The 23,824-nt window shown below is 40.8% G+C and overlaps 1 protein-coding gene across 1 annotated transcript; it reads right to left on the bottom strand.

Moving 5' to 3' along the window:
* Window positions 1–1,174: 1,174 nt before the first annotated feature.
* DRG1 (developmentally regulated GTP binding protein 1) lies at window positions 1,175–23,514 on the bottom strand. Its single transcript, XM_025985970.2, has 9 exons — window positions 23,319–23,514; window positions 22,368–22,491; window positions 20,335–20,510; window positions 12,857–12,926; window positions 10,144–10,313; window positions 7,664–7,794; window positions 5,771–5,938; window positions 5,390–5,512; window positions 1,175–1,629 (listed from the first exon to the last, which is right to left on the bottom strand). Exons 1-9 carry the CDS (start codon window positions 23,358–23,360, stop codon window positions 1,530–1,532), a joined length of 1,104 nt encoding a protein of 367 aa, XP_025841755.1. The 5' UTR covers window positions 23,361–23,514; the 3' UTR covers window positions 1,175–1,529.
* Between the last annotated feature and the right edge of the window lie 310 nt (window positions 23,515–23,824).

Raw genomic sequence — 23,824 nt, 5'->3', positions numbered from 1 at the left:
TCCTTGGTCTGGAGATAGTGCTAAACCCAAGCTCCAGGAAGACAATCAGAAAAACAATTGTTACTAAGGTAGCATGAATAACAAATACTGGAAAAAGGCTGAGTATGTGGATAATCCCACAGTCCCATCCCTCACAACCTGCTAGAAGCGCTAGCTCACTTGATCTAAAAATCAAACTCTGTCTTGCTGCACATCTGTTTCCGTTCCTGATTTTCTAAGGGACTACCCTTCTCTATTGTCCCTGTAATCCACACTGAAATTCTCTCACTTCTTTTTCACTGAAGAGCAAGTCAATCAATTACCAAGTTTAGACTTCTCTGTACATACATGACTACACCCTCCCTCTGCCATTATTCTCACTAACCCAGTCTACTGCACAAAGATTGCTTTGCCAATTTCCCAGTATTGGGGTGACCCCTTTATATTCCTCTATTCCCAGCCCAAAACCTCTCATTATGTCCTTAGTACCCTCTTAAACAGTCTTGACACCACCTTTCCTTCTAATATCACACCTCCATACATACATACGTTTGCACACAAACCTGCTCTGTTCAGATAAAGGAAAAGGACCAGAGATAAGAGCCAACATTCACTAAGTATTTACATGCCAGATACTGTGCTAAGGATTTTACAAGTACCCTCTCCCTTGATACTAACAAACTCCACTCTAAAAGGGAAGTGCCAGGGACGCCTGGATGGCTCAGCATTTGAGCGTCTGCCTTTGGCTCAGGGCATGATCCTGGAGTCACGCGATCGAATCCCACATGGGGCTCCCTACATGGAGCCTGCTTCTCTCTCTGCCTGTGTCTCTGCCTCTGTGTCTCTCATGAATAAATCTTAAAAAAAAAAAAAAAAAGTAAAACATTTAAAAATAAATAAAAGGTAAGTGCATTATCTCGTTACAGGAGAAAACAAACTGTTAAGAGGTTGTGTAATTTATGCAGGGTTTCACAGCTAATTATAAGTGGCCACGCATTTCAAACTTTTGATGTGTATGGCCAGAGTACTTTACAACTGCCACACAACACTATCTCCCATATGGGCTAGCCTTGCAGGGAATATTCAGTTAATTTACATCATGTCCTTCCTCTTTCCAGTATCACCTGTGAAAGACCACTTGAGAAGAGTGAAAGCCACATTCAGTTAGAAGAGTTTCCCAGGACTAAACATCAACTGAGATATTGCAGTCACATTTTAATCCATTTCACATCTAAGACCAGGGTCCCAAGTAACCCCTTCTGCAGCTACCTCACTGTATATACCCATCCTCATTCAGTCCATCCCCAAACAAATTCTGACAATGACACATGAGCTGCACATAGCTGGCTGGCCTACCAGGTCCTTTATGCAGTTGAATTTATAAGGGGACACCAAGGTAAGACAAGTAAAGTTCCAGTTTGAGGGCCTCCATCTCCCTCCCCTGAATCCTGATCCACTGGCTGCCAAAGCCGGAAGGGGTTTGGGATAGGGTGCTTGGTCACGGGAAAAGCTGCTATGGTTGGCCCAGCAGATGGGCAGAAGGGAAGGTTTCACTTCTTCACAATTTGAATGACATCCTCGTCCTCCAACGTATGGTCTTTACCCACTTTTTGAGGATTATGTTTCACAGACAGACCCCAAACCAAAGCGCTGTATGGAAGGGAGAAAACAAAAAAAAAGAGTCAGTGTAAATAATCACCTAGCTTCTACTCTATCTACCTGGGTGCCACCTTTCTGCGTAGATTTAGCATTCCAGCTCTTAAGCACCATAGGCTTGCAACATCCCCTTTCCCCAGTCAAGGACCACATTCAAAGCCCAAAGGCATTAGCTTCCCCTGCAGTACAGCACAATGGAGCCCTCAGATGCAAAGTGGCAAAGACTTTTAGAAGTTGTGCGGTTCCTCTTGTTCCAGAACCAATTTAGCAAAATCAGAGAGAAAAAACACAAATGAGAAATGTGACTAGTTTAAAATTAAAAGAAGAAAGCATGGGTTTGTTATAGAAAAATACTCAAATAATTCAGATTGGAAATTGATTCTTACATTATCAGTTATAGACTATTATAAATACCAGTTTTTCTAAAACCATCAATGAGTACTAATAAATATAGAGCCCTCCTCCTCAGTCATGCTAGGAAAATTCTCCCTCCCAAGATACCCTAACTGGTATGTTCTCCTGATTTTTTAGAATTTATTAATTTTTATCTATAGGCCTCCAATACTAAAAATATGTTGGGCTAGTGATGGAAATTGGTGAACAGGATACTGAGATCTGTCTCACAGAGGCTAAGAACTATATACCAAAGGAAAGAAAATGACAGCCACGTTGTTATTATATTGCCTTTGCAACAAAACATCTTTAGAAACCAATGTTCTGGGGCATGTAGGTGGCACAGTCCGATTCATGGTTTCGGCTCAGGTAGTGATCTCTGGGCTGTGGGATAGAGCCCCACATAGGACTCTGCACCCCTCTACTCTCACACTCTCTAAAATAAATAAGTGAATCTCAAAAAATAGTGATGAAAATCTATGTTCAAAAAAAAAAACACTGAACACTTCACTTTGCCAAAAAAGATAAAACAGCATTTTACTAACAGCATTAATAAAACATACATAAAATTTTTCAATGAATTAACAAGCAAGATAAATGCACGTGACCATTTTATAATATTGAACTAGAAAACTAGTTGTTTTGTTTTTTTTAAAGATTTTATTTATTCATAATACACACAGAGAGAGGCAGAGACACAGGCAGAGGGAGAAGCAGGCACCATGCAGGGAGCCTGACATGGGACTCGATCCCAGGACTCCAGGATAACACCCTGGACTGAAGGCGGCGTTAAACCACTGAGCCACCCAGGCTGCCCAGAAAACTAGTTTTTAACAATCATATTTAACGCCTGCTGTAACATCAGTGCCTTCCATTTTGTTGCTGGCAATGTAAAAAGGTTCAGCCCTTTTTGGAGAGCAATGCAGCAAAACATATCAAAGGCCTTATTATCATGAATCCCAGATTAAAGAAATTAAAAAGGAAAAGTTTTTGTGTGAAGTCAAGAAAACTATGTAAAGTAGCAACAAATAGGAAAAAAAAAAAGTGATTACATGATGTGACTCTTTTAACACAGAAAATACATAATGATCAAAGGACGTGCATGTATTCAAGGACACAAATGGAATGCAACAAGGACAAGTGTTATAATTAGTAGGCCTGAAGCTAAATGTTTTTGGTTTTTTTTTTTAAGGTTTTATTTATTTATTCATGAGAGACAGAGAGACAGAGAGAGAGAAAGAAAAGAGAGAAAGAGAGAAAGAGAGAAAGAGAGAGGAAGAGAGAGAGAGAGAGAGAGAGAGAGAGAGAGAAGCAGAAACACAGGCAGAGGGAGAAGCAGGCTCCATGCAGGGAGCCCGACGTGGGACTCGATCCTGGGTCTCCAGGATCACACGTTGGGCCGAAAGCAGTGCTGAACCACCGAGCCACCCAGGCTGCCCGCTACATGTTTTTCTATTAAGATAGTTAAAGTGCTATTTGTTCCATAATGGGGATAAAAAACAAAACAAAATAAAACATAAACAGTGACCAAATAAAATTCTATTTGCTTTGATATGTCTCTTCTCTAAAACATTTTCCTCCCTTCTCATTTAATTCCCTCATTAACTTACAACTCTAGAGGTGTCAGTGTTCTGCCACCATGGAAGGCAAGAGCTATACAGAAACCTTTAAGGTTTGAAAAAGGAAAATATTTAACTTTACAAGACTCTCCTTCACTGATTCAAGTATATGCCAAAACTTAACAGTTTGAGGATAGTGGAAACTAGCACCTGCACTTAGAAGATATTTTGGATAAAAGGAATGTGAAGTTTAATAAAGGTCTTCACTCTTTCAGTATTCTCAGGATCAGAAACAAGTATTTTTTTTAAGTTTTTATCTTAATTCCAGTTACTTAAGTGTTGTATTAGTTCCAGCGTACAATACAGTGATTCAACATGCTTCACCCAGTGCTCATCACAAGGGCACTCCTTAATCCCCATCACCTATCCCACCCATCCCAACGACCTCCCCTCTGGCAACCTTCAGTTCCTTCTCCATAATTAAGAGTCTATTTCTTGTTTTCTCCTTTTTCCCCTTGTGCTCGTTTGTTTCTTAAATTCCACATATAAGTGAAATCATGTTTTTTGTTTCTGACTTATTTCACTTAGCATAATACTCTCTAGCTCCATCCATGTCATTGCAAATGACAAGATTTTATTCTCTTTCATGGCTGATATTCTATTGTATGTATATACACATCATCTTCTCCATCCATTCATCAATTGATGGGCAAAAAATTGTTCTTGATAACTATACTATAGTTATGTGAGCTGATAATATTAGAAGAGTGGTGAGGGATATAAAGAAATTCTTTGCACTATTTTTTCAACTTTTCTGTAAATCTAAACTTAGCTCAGGGGTGCCTGAAGTAGCTCAGTTGGTTGGGAATCTGACTCTTGCTTTTGGTTCAGGTCATGGTCTCAAGGTCATGAGATCAAACCCTCTGTCAGGCTCTGTGCTCAGTAAGGAATCCGCTTGAGATTCTCTGTCCCTCTCCCTACCCATGTGTGTACAAGCACACTTCTCTCTCAAATAAATCTTTAAAAAATGAAATAGGGCAGCCCCGGTGGCACAGCGGTTTGGCGCCGCCTGCAGTCCGAGGTGTGATCCTAGAGACCTGGGATAGAGTCCCGCGTGGAGCTCCCTGCATGGAGCCTGCATCTCCCTCTGCCTGTGTCTCTACCTCTCTCTCTCTCTCTCTCTCTCATGAATAAATAAAAGCTTTAAATAAAAATAAAAATAAAAAATGAAATAAAATTAGCTCAATTAGCTCAAAATAAGATGTTATAAATTTCTTTCAGCCTGTAACAGCAATGAAAGTATATGTAGGAGATTTAGGGGCATTTACCCATGCTTAAGGTCTAGAGGGGGTCTCAGCACCCACAGGAGGCCAGTATGATGCTGACAAGAAGAACTGACGTTTGTGTTTGCCAAGAGGGAAACTAATTAACAAGAGAAAATCAGAGCTGTGTACTGTCAGCCATCCTGACCTGACAAGGCTTCTAAAGCTCTTCTTGCTCCAATTTAGCATGGTTTTAGGATTGAAGAGGCACTTGAGTGGCTCAGGGTTGAGCACCTGCCTTTGGCTTAGTCATGATCCTGGAGGCCTGGGACGGAGTCTCCCCAAAGGGAGCCTGCTTTTCCCTCTGCCCATGTCTCAAATGAATGAATGAATAAATAGGAAGACACTGCAGAATTCTAGCCAGGCAAGCATTTTAGCAACCCCCTGATGCCATTTTCTTAATGCTACCCTAAGAATTGCTAGTTTGTGGAATCAGTGGCCCACAGGGAAGAGAAGGCACTACATGCCCATGATACTTACTATTTAAATTCTTTGATAAGATTTTTATGAATCTTCATGCAGAAATCCTCCACTGTAGTCCTGGAATAAGGCAGCACCACTGGAGATGTGTAATCAGGCAACTGGCCTTTGGGTTTGGTGTAACTAGAACAAAGAGGGAGCAGAGGTTTCCTACTTCTTGGAATGTTTAATGTACTGAATGCAAATCAACCCTCCATCACCCCTGAGATTATCAGACACAGATAACCTCCAATTAAGGAAGAAGGCCCTCAATATGGCCTAGCAGATTTATTTATTTATATCTCCAAGATGAAACAAACTGTGTTAATGAGCTCTAGATAGTATCATTTTAGGACACTGTTTTAATTCCTACAACCATATGACCTTTCCATGAAGACTTACATCCTCACTAGTTTCAGATAGTCCCAGATCTTTTCCAATAGGTCATCAAAATTCCAGCGGTGATGGGCAGAAATGGGTACACAGTGAGGCACCTTATAGATGATATCCAATTCCTCAATGGAGATCTGATCAATCTTATTCAACACATAGATACAAGGGATATAAACTCTACAGAAATAGAAGAAAAATAGGACATTAGTCTGGAGCTGTTAAAAAGACTGTCAGTGTGATTATGAGCATCTCCAAGCCCAGAACCCCAAATCAGAGACTCATAAAAAGCATCATAAAAAGCAGATCAACCCCTCAACCCTGACCCCAAAAGGCTTCCTACCAAAATAAAGTACAATGTCCAAAAAGTGAACTATGAGTTGAGATGTAACAAAACTCAAACCCTGTCTGAGCCATGCAGCTAATTATTGAGATGCATCATAAGAACACAAGCTTTGGAATCACACAAAAACCTACTCCCAGCTCTGTTACTTCCTAGATCTAAATCCCTTGGGCAAGTCTCAGAGTCAATTTCCCACAAAGTTGTTTTATGAATTGTAAATGTATTTTTAATAATATATTCAATTTTTAAAATAAAAAATGTAACATCTAACAATGTCACAATCCTAATGTCCCTATCAATATGGCAGCTGAGGTTATTATTAATTTATAGCAAGCCAAAACTTTTCAGGCTTCAATTGCCTCATTTATACAATGCCTAACTCAAAGAATTGGCTTTTGTTTGTTTTCAAATGAGAATCGAATAAATGCATCCAATAAACAGGAAAGCAATTAAAAAATATGCTCATGGGACACCTGGGTGGCTCAGCAGTTGGGCGCCTGCCTTCGGCTCAGGTCGTGATCCCGGGATCCAGGATGGAGTCCCACATCAGACTCCCTGCCAGGAGGATGCTTCTCCCTCTGCCTATGTCTCTGCCTCTCTCTCTCAGTCTGTGTGTCTCATGAATAAATAAGCTTTTTTTAAAAAAAATATTATGCTCAAATGCCAGGAAAAACTTTAATAGTGGCTTAAATTATTATTTAATTTAAAATACTAATACTAGTTTTTCATGGTACGTTAGCTGCCTTTGGTTATCTTTAGGTTTATATCTTTAGGTTACCCTTAGAACATATACAGCCCAGCATGCTCTGAATTCTATAGGTACCCTACAGAATTTCTCAGATGGATTCTGGGAGAGCAGATTGAGAACTACTCTCTTCACCATCTTATGACACAGCTTAGGTAGGGGACAGACTAATTCACAAAAAGTAATAGAAATGGGGAATTTGGGCAGCCCCAGTGGCACAGCGGTTTAGTGCTGCCTGCAGCCAAGGGCGTGATCCTGGAGACCCTGGATCGAGTTCCACGTCGGGCTCTCCATGTGGAGCCTGCTTCTCCCTCTGCTGTATTTCTGCCTCTCTCTCTGTGTCTCTATGAATAAATAAAATCTTTAAAAATAATAAGAAGAAGAAGAAAGAAATGGGGAATTTAGGGATGCCTGGGTGGCTCAGTGGTTGGGCGTCTGCCTTTGGCCCAGGGTGTGATCCTAGAGTCCTGGGATCGAGTCCCACATCAGGCTCCCTGCCTGGAGCCTGCTTCTCCTTCTCTGTGTCTCCCATGAATAGATGAATAGAATCTTAAAAAAAAAAAAAAAGAAAGGAAAAAGAAAAAGAAAAAAGAAATGGGGAATTCGACCATCATAATCAAATTTCAGAGCAAAGAAGGATGTCAGAAATTAAAACCAACCCTCCAATTTACAGCTAACAAAGCCAAGGCCCACTATTATGAGATAGTAGCAGACCTAGAGTTAGAATCAATGTCTTACAGATTCATAATCCAATGTTGTTTCCACTGTAAGGCTTCAAATTCAAATTCAGACACCAGATCATACACTTGGTCAGTACCTGTTTCCTTCCACCACATCGATGAGGTCGTCTGCTGTGGCATCACTACGCAGCGTCACATCAGCATTGTGAATTTTGTATTCAGCCAGAATGCTCTTCACAGTCTCAGCATCCAGCTCACTCTGAGGGCACTGAATGTGCAGAGAAGACAGTAACTGGTCACAGAGCAAAAAAATCTCCCAGGAGTATCTATCATTATACCTGGATAATCCTAAGGTATAAATTCATTTCTAAAGTCTGTTATTCTGGATGAGAGTAATTGACTTTTATTAGAAAATACTTCAAAACTATTAATCTTTCCAAACTCGAATGAAGATGCTAGCGACTGAATCACTCCTACCCAAATTCATATGCTGACCTCCTAAATCTCAGGTATCTCATAATGTGACTGTGAGGGTTAAAGATAGAGTCTTTAAAGAAGTAACTACGTTAAAATGAAATCAGTCATATGGATAAGCCCTAATTCAAGTGGCACTAATGTCCATACAAGAAAGGGAGACTAGGATACAGACCCACAGAGGGAAAACCGTGTGAAGGCACAGGAAGATGATAGCTATCTACAAACCAAGTAGAGAACTCAAAGAAACCAATCCTGCTCATATCTTGAACTCAGATATCTAGTGCTCCAGAATTAAAATAAAATAAGTAGGGGATCCCTGGGTGGCTCAGCAGTTTAGCGCCTGCCTTCGGCCCGGGGCGTGATCCTGGAGTTCCGAGATCAAGTCCTGCATCAGGCTCCCCGCATGGAGCCTGCTTCTCCCTCTGCCTGTGTCTCTGCCTCTCTCTCTCTCTCTCTCTCTCTCTCATGAATAAATAAATAAAATCTTTAAAAAAAAAAAAAGTATCTATTGTTTAAGCCACCCAATCTATAGCACTTTACTATGGCAGCCTCAGCAAATAAATACAGAAATATTAAACATTAAATGTTCAAATTTAAACATTATGAAAGGATAATGAGAAAGATCTCCTCAGCAGGACAGCTTAATTCTGTGCTAGTCATATCATCTGGACTTCTAGAATGTTAAATGTTACAGGAAACTCTCAATCTTCAATTATATGACTTAGAAGCAAGCAGCACTGGACAGAGTTGATCACTCCTCCAATCTTAGAAACCAAGTAAAGAAACTGGTTTTCCTGGTTTTCTTTCTTCTTTGTCTAAAAAGTCTTATTTGCTGATTCTTCCCATCTCCCAACCTCTAATCACTGAGGGGGGCCATAAAGCGAAATCCTTGAACCTACTTTCTATTTATACTCATTTCCTAGTTATCTCAGATAAGCTCATGGCTCCAGAGTTACTAAACACCAAATGTATACCTCTCCAAGCCTAGATAATTCCTCATATACCTACTGGGTGTCTGACTAGCATCTCAAACTGAACATCCTAATCTTCCCCTCCTCTCCAACCTCATCCTACTCAGTCTTACCATTTTAGTAATGGGAGTCTATTTTTCTAGCTCAGGAAAAAAAACTTATAGTCATCTCTCTCACAACTCATATCCAATCCACAAATAATTCCTACCCAGCTACTTTCAAAATCTTTTGATAAATCAACCACTTATCTCCCCCATTGTTACAACTCTGCTCTGAAAACTACCACTTCTTGACTGGATAACTGAAATAACCTCTTTTTTTTTTTTTTAAATAACCCCTTAAATGGCTTCTCTGCTTTGGTTGCTTCTGTTCTTAACCCAATTCAATCTTTTCCCAACAAACTAGACTGATTCCACCAAAACCTAAATCAAATCATGCTCACTCCATAAATTGGAACCCAACCAAGAGTTATCCATTTCTTTTACTTGCAAAGTAAAAGCATGTATGGTCCTATGCTATGACTTCATCTCTTACCACTCTCATACTTGCTCACTATGCTATTCCCCAAACATGCAAAAGCATGCTCTACCTCAGGGCTTTACACTTGGATGTTTCCTCTACATGGAATGTTCTTCCCCAAGACAGTCCTTTTGTTCACTCCCTCATGTCACCTCAGTGAAGACTTCTCTAATCAACTCTCCCACCAACACTCTTTTCCCTGTTTTTGTCCTTAGATTTATCATCTAATATATTGTATTAACTCATTAGTTTTGTTCACTACTTTTCCACATAGAATGTATGGACAGAGACTTTTGTCTATTTTGCTCTCTCTTCTAACCTACTCCCTTACCAAACAAGAGCCTAAAAGAATGCATGGCACATGACAGGCACTCTATAAATCTGTGTTAAATGAATGAAAACACAAGATATTAGCAGCCATCTACTTCATGAAGGCTGGTCCCATACCACATCAAATAACCCAAAAGAAGAAATGAAGTTAAGGCTGAGATTAATTCTTTTCCTACTCTGTCAGTCACTACAAGGTCATTTTGTTACCTCAGTTAGTGCTGGCAGAAGCCAGGTAATTTCCAAAGTTCAACATCCCTATACCTCAATCTATTCTCTACCTCAGTACCTTCAGAAGCCTGGCCCATATCGCCTCCACTTACAGTGGCCGTGAGATTAATGCCTCCTTTATCCTTCTTCTTAAAGCCAATGTTGGGGGGTTTGCTGTTCAAACGAATGCCAAAGCCTTCCAGCTCATTTTCAATTATCTTTTTATGTCCCAAGGGTTTCAGGACATCCAGAACAATCAGGATCAAGTTACATGTTCGAGCCACTGAAGAATGGAAAAAATAATTTATACAAAGCAAAGCTCAATAAAGATTTTACTAAGCCAAATACTCAAAAGCTGGGGAGAGGGAGGCAGTCGAGTTCCATTAAGACAAAGGATTTTTTTTAATAAATACACAGACACACATCAAGTTCTTAAAGTTACCAAATTCTCTGCCAGAAGTCAATATGCAACGTGTGCCTTGTTTTCCACTGGTGTAACTAGAAGATATGTTAACTTCTAGATAGACTAGCAGAAAAACAAGTCAGAATGAGGGCAAAAACCAGGCAATAACCTAAATCCCGGAAAAAGTCAGATTTAAAATAATAAAAATTCTAAAAACATAAGACTATCTGTTTGGCATATTTTTCGTCAACTTTACTGTCAGCATTATCACGTATATATACAAATATATCTTATCAGTGTAATTTACAAAAAACAAGTAGTGTCCATGTTAAATACAGTTTAATGACAAACATAGGGCAGCCCGGGTGGCTCCGCAGTTTAGTGCCGCCTGGATCCCCAGGATCGAGTCCCATGTCGGGCTCCCTGCATGGAGTCTGCTTGTGTCTCTGCCTCTCTCTCTCTCTCTGTGTGTGTCTCTCATGAATAAATAAATACAATCTTAAAAAAAAATAATAACATATATTATATATCTGTATAAATACCACAGACAAGCAATATACAGAACATTTCCATCACCTCTGAAATCAACCTTCCCCTTGATTCCCATTCAACCACTGATCTGCTTTCTGTCAACATAGGTTAGTTTACATTTTTAAAAATATTAACTAATTAAAATGAAATAAAATTTGAAATTCACTTCCTCAATTGCCCTAGGCACATTTAAAGCACTCAATAACTACACATGTCTATGGGCTACCATACTGGAGAGCACAGATTCAGACCATTTTTTCTATTGGACAGTGCTCATCTAGAAAGCAACCAATCCAGATTAAAGCAAGAAAAGAGGGCAGCCCGGGTGGCTCAGTGGTTCAGTGCTACCTTCAGCCCAGGGCGTGATCCTGGGGATCCAGGATTGAATCTTATATCAGGCTCCCTGCATGGAGCCTACTCCTCCCTCTGCCTGTGTCTCTGCCTCTCTCTCTCTCTCTCTCTCTCTGTCTCTTGTGAATAAATAAAATCTTTAAAAAATATAAAATAAAGCAAGAAAAGAAGGCACAGGAGGATACTGCCAGGGTTGTGGGGGAAAGAATGAAATCAGTAAGACTGTATTTGAAGCTATTATTTAACTATCTAGAAAAACACTGATAGGCATTTGATCTCTTAGAACATTTGAAAAATACAGGGATCCTTGGGTGGCTCAGCAGCTTAGTGCCTGTCTTTGACCCAGGGCGTGATCCTGGGGTCCCGGGATCGAGTCCCATATCGGGTTCCCCACACGGAACCTGCTTCTCCCTCTGCCTGTGTCTCTGCCTCTCTGTGTGTCTCTCATTAATAAATAAATAAAATCTTTAAAAAAAAAAGAACATTTGAAAAATATTAGCAAATACATAAAGTAAAACAAAAAAAAGAAACCACTACATGAAAAACAAATTTCAAAAACAGATTTTAAGAGAAAAGAAACCAAGTCATAATATTCCACCTATCTTAGCACTGAACAAAAGTTACATATTTGATACATAATAATGTAAACTATAACTGATAAGTTAACTAAAAATTTTGATATAATTTGTTTGAAAGAAAGGAACGGGGGTAGCACCTAGTTGGCTCAGTCAGTGGAGCATGTGACTCTTATCTAGGGATTTTAAGTGAGAGCCTCATGTTGGGTGTAGAGATTACTTAAAATGAAATTAAAAAAAAAAATGGGGGATCCCTGGGTGGCGCAGCGGTTTAGCGCCTGCCTTTGGCCCAGGGCGCGATCCTGGGGACCCGGGATCGAGTCCCACGTCCGGCTCCCGGTGCATGGGGCCTGCTTCTTCCTCTGCCTGTGTCTCTGCCCCTCTCTCTGTGACTATCATAAATAAATAAAAATAAATCTTTAAAAAAAAAAAAAAAGTTAAAAAAAAATGGGTAAAAAGGTATAGAGTATAAGAGAGCTAACTCTCCACCATAACATGAAACCAAAAGATGATATCTAAAATTAATCATGAGATAGCAATATAAGCACAATATTTGAAAATCTGAAGGTAAATAACAAAAGGAACAGCTGAAAAGTTAATAATAGTTGCCAATGGGGAATGACAGTGGAAGTGAGGAAAGGTAGAGTAGTGGACTGTTGCCAATTTATGATTAGCCTTTTATAATATTTTACTTTAAATAACCACAACCAGTGTGACAACGGACTAAAGCACTTCACTTCTCCTTTTCTTAGTGTTTCTCCTCAAACGGAGATCTGGACTGTTATTTTCTGAGGTCCCTTCAAGTTCTGACATTCTATTCCAGTAAGAAGTCAAGTAAAACTATGCCCTTCACTGTGATAAAATCTCTAAGTTCAAGGTCTAAGTCCAAGGTTTTTAGTCTCCAACTAAAGAAATAGTACTCAATAAAGGGATAATATCCCAGGCTGGTAGCCTTGGACAACTCACCTGCAATGACTTGACGGCCTCTACCTTTCCCATCCTTGGCACCCTCAATGATACCTGGAAGATCCAGGAGCTGCAAAATTAAGGACAGGGTAAGGAGAGAAGGAAAAAAGAAGTCACAAATCTGAACAGATGAAACAGAATGATTTTTCAAGTACCCAAAGTATAAAAGATCCAAATCCAACCTCCTGATAACTTGAATATTACTTTTACTGTGTATTTAAATGTCAGGTTTTTTATATACCTTTTTATATACTTTACCTAGTTTAAAATACCTAACAACTCTGAGATATCAGCTGAGGTTCACAGAGGTTAAGGGATTTGCCCAAAATCACAGTCCTAATAAATCAAGTAAGATTATAACTCACATTTTGAGGGCCAAACCCATTATTCTGCATTAATCTCTTCTGGGGTGCCTGCGTGGTTCAGTCAGTTAGGTGTCCAATTCTTGATTTTGGCTCGGGTCATTATCTCAGGATTGTGAGACTGGGCCCCATGCTGGGTTCCACACTCCGCGTGGAGCCTACTTAAGATTGTTGCTCTCCCTCACCACTATTTGTTGCTCCTCTCCACTATTCTAAATAAATACACATACATACCTACCTTCTAATAGTCCCCCCCTTTTTTTTTCAGGTTGAGCCTCCACACCAATTCCTTAATGTAGGTAATGGTTGGATCTTGATATTCACAAAATACACATTAAGAGCTTTTGCAAACCCTCCAAATTCCTCAATTCACAAAAGTTTTACAGGTGAATATTATATTCCAGGTGAGCATATAATAATCACCTGTAAAACCATTAACAATTCATCCATCCCTACAAATTCTAACTTAAAAGGACAAAGTAGGGTTCATATATTGATCTATACTTCACAAGGCTCCATAGCTGACTCTGATGTGTGTCCTCAGTTGAAAAATGACTGCTTAATTCCCCAGATAATGCAGTAAAGGTAAAACTTCACAGAAAACTTCATAGAAGTCATAGTGTATGTACATAACAATGTGAACATAAAAACCAACTTCACAGCACACAATTCAAATGCACATCTCAGCAAAATTACAAACTATTAGAGGCCACTAACAACAATTAAGAACATATATAAAATCTGAAAATACCAAGGGTCCACTATATGGCCAATCTTGAATTATCCACATGAATGAACCAGGAACAGAGTGGCAGCTTATCAAAACGTCATTTAAAATTAGCCTTAGGGATGCCTGGGTGTCTCAGTAGTAGAGCATCTGCCTTCAGCCCAGGGTGTAATCCTGGAGTCCCACGTCAGGCTCCCTGAATGGAGCCTGCTTCTCTCTCTGCCTTGTCTCTGCCTCTCTCTCTCTCTCTCTGTCTCTCTCATGAATACATAAGTAAAATCTTAAAAAAAAAATTAATAAAATAAAATAAAATTAGCCTTAGTTTGGGATGCCTGGGTGGCTCAGCTGTTGAGCATTTGCCTTCAGCTCAGAGCATGATCCCAGGATCCAGGATTGATTTCCACATCGGGCTTCTTGCAGGGAGCCTGCTTCTCCCTCTGCCTGTGTCTCTACCTCTGTGTCTCTCATGAATAAAGAAAACCTTTCAAATTAGTCTTAGCTTTAAGTCTATCTGACATTATACAAACATACTTCCCACTAAATAAACCACAATGAGGGCACCTGGCTGGTTCTCGATCTCTGAGTCTTGAGTCTGGGCCCCACATCAGGTGTAGAGATTACTTACAATGAATAAATTTTAAAAATAATTAAATAAACACAATGAAAAAGAACTAATTCAGGAGGCACTTAACTCAACTTTTCCTTTCAAAAGCCTACCCAAAGTTCCTCCCTCTTCTTCACTACATAATAATGTTATATCCTCTAAGACTAATACACCAAACTAAGCTACCCTTTTATAATTTATGTTAATACATCAGTCCTGACTTGGAAACTTTAGTTACACTGATTTACACATAATGCATACATGGAAAGTAATGAACACACCAGATCTTGATTTCTAATCACTATTTTCTAATAAAAGAAATTGGAGGGGGATCCCTGGGTGGCTCAGCGGTTTAGCACCTGCCTTCTGCCCAGGGAGTGATCCTGGAGACCCGGGATCAAGTCCCATGTCAGGCTCCCTGTAGGGAACCTGCTTCTCCCTCTGCCTCTCTCTCTCTCTCTCTCATGAATAAATAAAATCTTAAAAAAAAAAAAATTAGAGCTCCTTTAGAAGTGGTTGACCTCAGGGCCAGAGTAGGGAAAAACCTAAGATTAGCATGGAACATCATGTCACGCCAACAAATAAGAAAATACTCACAAAGATGGGGGCTTATGGAAAGAACATGGGAACCAACCTGAAGGAATTCCTAATTGTCAAAGCTGGAACAAAACAATAAAATAATGGCAGTACTGGATTATAACCCATAAAATAAAATAAATATCCACAAATCCACACTGGTACATATTATCAAATAAATAAGTAAATTAATAATGTGTAGTAACATGTAGTAAGAAAGAGAAAAAGGATCACCATTTGTCAAGAAGCAGAATAACTGCTGCAGATAGGATCCACAGATGAATGCTAAAATGAGTGGGCAAGTTTGAGAGATAGGATTTATATCTTCTCAAAGTACCTCCCCAAGGTATTTAACTATGAAAAGAAAGATGAAAATTTAAAAAAAAAAGAAAGATAGTAGCTTTACAGTAGAGAAATCCTGCTGATACCACCCTAACCAACCGATGAAGGTCAACATCACCAATTAAGACATACAACGTCATGAATTCTCTAAGATACACTGAGGATACACCATCATTTCGTGTCTTCTTGACAAAAATACATAATACCTCAGTCTAATTGTGAGAAAACATCTGACAAACCCAAACTGAGGGATACTCTACAAAATAATTAATCAATACTCTAAGCATCAAAGTCTTAAAGGATAAGACTGAGTATTATTACAGATGGCAAGAGAATAAGGAAAAAGAACAAATGCAACATGGGATGATCCCAGATAAAATCTTGGAAAAGGACATTGGTGGGAAAATTGGTAATATATGAATAAGGGGGCAGCCCCGGTGGCGCAGCGGTTTAGCGCCACCTGCAGCCCGGGGTGTGATCCTGGAGACCCGGGATCGAATCCCACATCGGGCTTCCTGCATGGAGCCTGCTTCTCCCTCTGCCTGTGTCTCTGTCTCTCTCTCGCTCTCTCTCTTTTTTTTTTTTTTTAATTAATTTATTTATGATAGTCACAGAGAGAGAGAGAGGCAGAGACACAGGCAGAGGGAGAAGCAGGCTCCATGCACCGGGAGCCTGACGTGGGACTCGATCCCGGGCCTCCAGGATCGCGCCCTGGGCCAAAGGCAGGCGCCAAACCGCTGCGCCACCCAGGGATCCCTCTCTCACTCTCTCTGAATAAATAAATCTTAAAAAATACATATATATATCTGAATAAGGTCTGTAGTTTAGTGATGACTGCCTCAATCTTAATCTATTCCTGATACTACTTCTGTGATCATGTAGGATGTTCACGGCTCCTGCATGGAGCCTGCTTCTCCCTCTGCCTGTGTCTCTGCCTTTGTCTCTCTGTGTCTCTCATGAATAAATAAAATCTAAAAAAAAAAAAAAAAAAAGAAAAAAAAAAGAAAAAGCCAACCAAAAGCGAATACATTTATATTTACACATGGTCTCATTTATGTAAAACTCAACATATAAATTAATCTTAGTAAAAAATATAAATAAGTAATTGCTTGGAGATGAAGGAGACCAGGAGGGAAGGGGCATGCAGAAACTTTTGGGGATGGTGTGTTCATGATCTTAATTATGATGATGTTTTCACCAGTATATAGCTATGTCAAAACTTACCAAACTGTATACTTTATCTGCAGTTTATTGTATGTGAATTATACCTCAATAAAGATGTCTGAAAAAACAAAAAGTTTATCATCAGTTGTTCCTAGAAATTAAGTCTAGAGTCTATCTCTTCAACTCTCCCAAAGATTCTAGAATCTATAACACTTAGTAAATTCCATTCTGCTACACATGTATCTGCTATATATATAGAACTGCTAAGAAAAAAAAATATATATATATATATGAGATAGGATAAAATATATATATATATCATCAGCAAAAGGCTTTAGTGTATGTTAAGCCTCGCTAATGTTATCAAGAACTCAAAAAGGAAAATCCATCTGGATAAACTAAAACTCTTAAACCTAGAACATGGCTATAAAAGACCATATTTCTCCTAGTGTAAGAAAAAACAGCACAGGTTTTCTAAGTACTGCAACTGAAAACGGGAAAATTTATTGAAGCCTCTACAAAAGTAAAAACAATCTAAATTTAGCTTTTCTTGACAGGGAAAGATTTTTTAACGTTACATGGAACTATTTAAACATAGCAACTAAATTCCAGAGAGTGTCAGGCACATTCAGGGTGCTATAGCTGTAGACGTGGCAACTAAATTTCATTCAATAAAATAACCCATGCTTTATGCATCTAAATGTCATATTAGATCCAAGAGATAAGTATTTCTTTAAATCATGAAACTGTAGATTTTAAGAATTCAATGTTAAACTAACTCAAACTAAATGCCTTTAGAGATTAAAGCAGTTAAGTTAAATGTGCAATTGTTTATATAGGAAAACACAAATCAAAAAAAAAAAAAAAAAAAAAAGGAAAACACAAATCCTAGGGACCAAACAAGGTGAAAATAAGCCCCATAAATATTTTTGAAGCTGAATATCCACCTTGCAGGCTAATCTCTACTTGTGTGAAAAATCAGTTTTCTTTAGAACATCCCCAATACGTGGTGATTCAGTCACTACTTAAACACCTCCAGACACAGTAATTCATTACCTCAAGAGGTACCCTTCCATTTTTAGGCACATCCTTCATTACAAAAAACCAGAAATCTCCCTCCATATTAATTCTTACTAAATGGTTCTAATTTTGTATACCTCTCCCTCCATTTCACAGATGAGTGCTCTGCCACAAAACAGCTATTTAAAGAATATTCAAGAGTGGTCATCTTCAGCCTGCTATGTACACCTTAACTTAGTTTCTGGAGAAAGTCAGAAGGGGAGGAAAGAGTGCAGAGGCAGAAAAGAAAGCATCATGCAAAAAAGGGGGGGGGACCCCTAAAAGGTCAGGAGACACTGAAATGAATGCTTTAGGAGAAAGACAAGAAAAGAGAGGGTTAAGTAGCTCCCATTCTGATATACTTCAAAGCCCTGAAAGAGGTATCAATAGCATCTCATCAGGGAAGAAGTTATTCTCGGAGCTGCCAAAACTGTGATTATCACCAAGACGCTAAAACCAGATGGCATCAAGCAGTGGTCCAGATATATATGCCTAAGCATCCTCACTCTAGTTATATACATTTTGGACACAGGAGTACCTGAAAGGCCCACACCCCAACGCAGTCTCTGTGTAGGCAGGAAAAAAAACAAACATTGAAAATGTTTGGACACTGGTCCTTTCCTACTTCAGATTAATGAAAAAGCATGAATGCACCTCACAACTCACTGTGTAGTTCGGCAAGAGGGAAAACAGATGCTTACACTAATAGTTCTCAAACAACAAGCCAAGGTACTCTGGGCACCACAGAGAACTTAAGGGTGCCATGAGATATCCTAAATTTTCAAGAGAAACAGATATTCTTGGGGCACCTGGGTGGCTCAGTGGTTGAGTGTCTGCCTTTGCCTCAGGTCCTGATCCCAGGGTCCTGGGATAGACTCCCACATCAGGTTCCCCGCAGGGAGTCTGCTTCTCTCACTGCCTATGTCTCTGCTTTCTCTCAGTGTCTCTCGTGAATAAATAAAATCTTTAAAAAAAAAAAGAAAAGAAAAGAAAAGAAAGAAACAGCAATTCTTGGTAAATGTCAGACAATGAAAGAACTACTAGCTCCACACAGCTCACAATTTTTTTTTTTAAGATTTTATTTATTCATTCATGAGAGACACAGAGAGAGAGAGAGAGAGGCAGAGACACAGGCAAAGGGAGAAGCAGGCTCCATGCAGGGAGCCCGATGTGGGACTCGATCCCCAGTCTCCAGGATCACGCCCTGGGCTGAAGGCGGTGCTAAACCGCTGAGCCACCCGGGCTGCCCTACCTCACAATTTCAACATTACATCCTACTACATTGCTTTCAATTACGTCATATCCAAATGTCTGGGAAGTCAGATTTTTTACCAGTTGCTATAATAAAAAGCGCCACATAAAAACCAATGTGACATATGTAGTGGTTTCCAATCTGATTCCAAGGTTTGAGAACTGATATGGTATCCAACAGTGCACACATCCCATTGGTAAATAAATAACTATGGCTGTAAGGACATAAATATTTAAGTTGTTTGGACCTAACTATGGAATCATTCAGTATTTCTTTTAGCCTGGAGCACCATAAAAAAATTACCAGGACAAGAAGAGGTGTTAGGAAATAATTCCTGAGACACTAGGGTGATGTGAAACGAGAAGGTCTGGGAACTTCCAGCCTAAGTTCAAATGCCATGGAATTCAGAATCTTGCTTTCTTAGCTGTGCAGCCAACAAGAGTATGACCTATTAAAGCTTGCATACACCTTCTTTCATACCCAAAGGGACTCTTCACTTGGGAGCCCTAAACCCACTACCTATCTACGAACAACTTCTCTAAACACCAATTTCACTAGGCCTCACAGACAAGAATTATCTTCTAAAAAGGAACTTATCGGGCAGCCTGGGTGGCTCAGCAGTTTAGCGCCGCCTTCGGCCCAGGGTGCGATCCTGGAGACCTGGGATCGAGTCCTGCATCAGGCTTCCTGCATGGAGCCTGCTTCTCCCTCAACCTGTGTCTGTGCCTCTCTCTCTCTCTGTCTCTCATGAATAAATAAATAAAATCTTTAAAAAAGTAAAATAAAATAAAAAGGAACTTATCAAAAAGTAAAAAAATGAAAAATAAAAAGGATCTTAGGTTATTAAAAAGGTTCTGATGAAAAATAAATAAGTAAGTAAAAATAAAAAGGTTCTGACGGTTCCTGGCTACACAGAAGAGAAAATTCAACTTCCTTACCAGGCACACAAGGCCCTTCATAATTCAGCTCCAACCTACTCTTCTTGATTCGGTTTTATCACTCCTATCTACACTACAGCATGCACCACAGCAAGCTATTTACCACTATGGCTACCTGAAACTGCCCTTTATCTTCTCTAGCTGATGAAATTCTACTTGAACTTCAAGACCCATCTGCACTGCCATTTTCTACATGAAGCTTTTTTTAGTGTTACCAGACGTTTCCCCAATACCCTTAGGTGAAATAGCGGTCCCTTCTTTCTCTGTGTTTTAACAAGCACTATCCCATTGTATTACTGTCTTTCTTTATATACTGCTCTATCTCCCTTGCTAGGCAGGAGGGGCCTCACAGATCAAAGATCAGGCCTGGCATACAGAAAGCTTCCAATAAGTCCTTTTTAAATGAATAAAACAATAGATTTCTTCCCTTCTGTGGCCTGCAGGCCTGACTCACCTGGATCTTGGCACCTTTGTATCTGATGACACCAGGCACAGTGGTCAGAGTAGTGAACTCATAGGCTGCCACCTCAGAATATACCCCTGCCAGGTTACTAAGCAGTGTTGACTTCCCCACTGATGGAAAACCCACAAACCCAATTCGAGCATCACCTGTCTTGGCCACATCAAAACCTAAAACATCAATAAATATCAAAAAGAAGAGGAAAGTTATCTCTTGAAGTGTTGAGATTCATGAAATTCCTTTCACATTCTGGTAGTCTACCCATCTAGGATATATTTCTCAAACTTTCTACAGGTTACCTCTACAGAGGTTAAGTACACAAAATAGCAATTAACATTGTTCAATGGAATTTTTTTTTTTTTTATGATAGTCACACACAGAGAGAGAGAGAGAGAGAGAGAGAGAGAGAGAGAGAGAGAGAGAGAGAGGCAGAGACACAGGCAGAGGGAGAAGCAGGCTCCATGCACCGGGAGCCCAACGTGGGATTCGATCCTGGGTCTTCAGGATCGCGCCCTGGGCCAAAGGCAGGCGCCAAACCGCTGCGCCACCCAGGGATCCCGGAATATTTATTTAGAAACTTTCTTCCTCTACTTACACTGTTATACACCTTTCCAGTACGCACAGAATTTAAGACTCAAAGATTATATAATAACTGATCTAAAAAATGGGTGGTCCACCTGGGTGGCTCAGTCAGTTAAGCTGCCAGGTGACTTTATTTTGGCTCAGCTCATGATCTTAGGGTTAAGAGTCTGAGCCCAATATCAGCCTCTGTGCTTGTCCTTGTCCCTAACCCCCCTTTGTTTGTATGTGTACACACTCTTTCAAATAAATATTTTAAAAATGAGTTTCTTCCTAATTGGAATATAAGAAACAAAAGCAAAAAGAGAAAAAAAAAATCAGACTCTTAAACATAGAGAACAAACAGATGGTCACTAGAAGAGAGGTGAGTGGGGAGACAGGTGAACTGGTGAAGGAGATTAAGAGCACTTGTGATGAGCACTGGGTAATGTATAGAATCCTTGAATCACTGGGTGCCTGAGTGGCTCAGTCAATTGACTGTCTGCCTTCAGTTCAGGTCATGATCCTGCAGTCCCAGGATTGAACCCTACTCTGCATTCAGTGAGGAGTCTGCTTCTCCCTCTCCTCTGGCCCTCCCTACTCGCGCTTTCTCAAATAAATAAAATCTTTAAAAAAAAAAGTGAAACTGTTGAATCACTATATTGTTCACTATACTGTATACCTCTAAGTAATATAACACTATGTTGAATCAATGCTAAAATTAAAAACAAATTTAAGTAAAAAATAAAAGCTTTTAAAAGATTAAATAAGAGAAAAATGGGTTTCTTTTTTGTCTTACAAACTCTGTGGGAGGGATGCCTGGGTGGCTCAGCAGTGGAGCGCCTGCTTTCGGCTCAGGCCCTGGTCTCAGAGTCTGGGATCAAGTCCCGCATTGGGCTCCTTGCAGGGAGCCTACTTCTCTATATCTCTGACTCTCATGAATAAATAAATTTAAAAATCTTTAAAAAACAAACAAACAAACAAACAAAAAAACTGTGTGACTGACCGGGTTTTCTTTTCTTTTCTTTTTTTTTTAAATAATGGCCTCAAACAACGTCAAAGCCAAATTCGTGGCCCTCCTCTAGGAATACAGTATTTATGTATTCCTATAAACTAATGAAAACCTATTTTGGATCACCATAGGATACACACAAGGGTGCCTGGCTGGCTCAGTTGGGAGGAGCACGTAAATCTCAATCTCAGGATCTTGAGTTCGGGATCCACGTTGTGTGTAAAAAACATAAACTTAAAAAAAAAAATACAGCATAAAACCCTAGTTCATCTCTTAGACAACATTCATTGGCCTTTGAAACCAGCAGAATTAAACACACTCAAGAATTTAGGATTAGAAAATACACATCTACACTTTTCTATATGACAGCTTAAAGTTCTTTTTAAACCATACACCTGTATTATTTTGAAAGAAATTACACCAAAAAAACACACCAATATTGAAGAAAAACACAAACCTTCTCCTGGCCCACCACCACCACCACCTTTTGGGGTAATGAGTTCTCTACGAAGCTTAGCAAGGCGAGCCTTAAGCAGCCCTAGGTGGTGTGCTGTGGCCTTGTTCTTTTGAGTCCGAGCCATCTGCAAGGGAGGAATCACGGTCATAAATCAGAAGCAGTTCTTACAGGGTAAAATATCCAGAATGAATGCTCTCCCAACTGTGAATGATTTTTTTTTCTAGATCCTATCTGAGGTCAATATACCCATTTTAGTCAGAGTTGGAGTCAAAATTCATCCTCGTCATCACCCAGCCCATTCCCCTCATTACAAAGAGGTCAACTGAGGCCCAAAGTAGAAGGGACACGACCAACCAAGGTCACTGAAATTAACATCCACAAATCAGAGTGAAACTCAGCTGCGGAGTCCTTTTCTACCGCTTGTAGGTGGTATGCTCCATCTGACAGAAGGTCACCACTCTCCAGATTTTAAAGAACTCTGAGAGCTTCAGACAACAGAAGCACAGCTGATTCAGGTGGAATCAACAGGCTACCGCAGATGTTATCCCAGATCCATGCCTAGGAGCAATACTCTGGGGAGACGCGGTCTACCGAGTAGAGAGATTGGGGAAAGGGGGACGGGTTCTGGGAGATGATGAAAGATACTGGGGTGCGAGAGCGGGTCAGGGCTGCAGGAGGGGGGGGGGGGGGGGCTGTGCTGCTCACAGAAAAGAAGACTGAGAAGAGCGATATTCGGACAGGAGCCGAACACTAGAACGGGGCACTGACCAAGCAGCAGGGGTGTGGAACGCGGGCCCCGGCTGAGGGGAGTCGGGGGGCTCGGCGCCCGGCTGAGGGGAGTAGGAGAACGCAGGCCCGGTCCTGACGCGGCTGAACAAAGTACGGGCAAGAGCAACGCTACCTAAGAAAGAACACTCCGAGGGAGAGTGAAGCGCCAGCTGTGCCCATTACCTCGGCTTCGATCTCCGCGATCTTCGCTAAGGTGCTGCTCATGATGGCGAGTCCCTGGGAGGTCGCTGGGGAGCGTAGCGGCCTCCGCACAGATGACCACCCCTCACACAAACGCCGGCGGACCTGCCCAGGCCAGCAGGCGGTACTGCAGCGCGCAAGCGCGGGACTTCCTACGTCTCGCGAGAGAGTTCAAGGCGCAGCTCACCGCGAGACGTACGGCTTGGAGTGATCTCTTCCCCCCTCAGCCAACCCCGCCCCGTCCCGCGAGCCAGCGCGGTGTCATAGAGCCCGCGGGAGCGGGGGCCAGAGAGGCCGCCCGGGTCTGTACCTCCCCGAGCGCGCGGAGGGTCGCGCGCCGCTCGGCCCCGCCCCGCCGGACCTGGGCCCACGCAGTGCTCGGCGCCCGGCGCCCGGCTCGTGGTGTGCGAGGAGCGGTTTCTGGTTACTGCCGGCTGCACCCGCAGCCTGCGACCCGGGGCGTGGGCGCGGGGCGTGAGCGGAAAGCG

Source organism: Vulpes vulpes, chromosome 10, assembly GCF_048418805.1.
Source record: "Vulpes vulpes isolate BD-2025 chromosome 10, VulVul3, whole genome shotgun sequence".
Lineage (NCBI taxonomy): Eukaryota > Metazoa > Chordata > Mammalia > Carnivora > Canidae > Vulpes > Vulpes vulpes.
The sequence above is the reverse complement of the archived record's forward strand: the minus strand, read 5'-3'. Positions and strand labels throughout refer to the sequence as shown.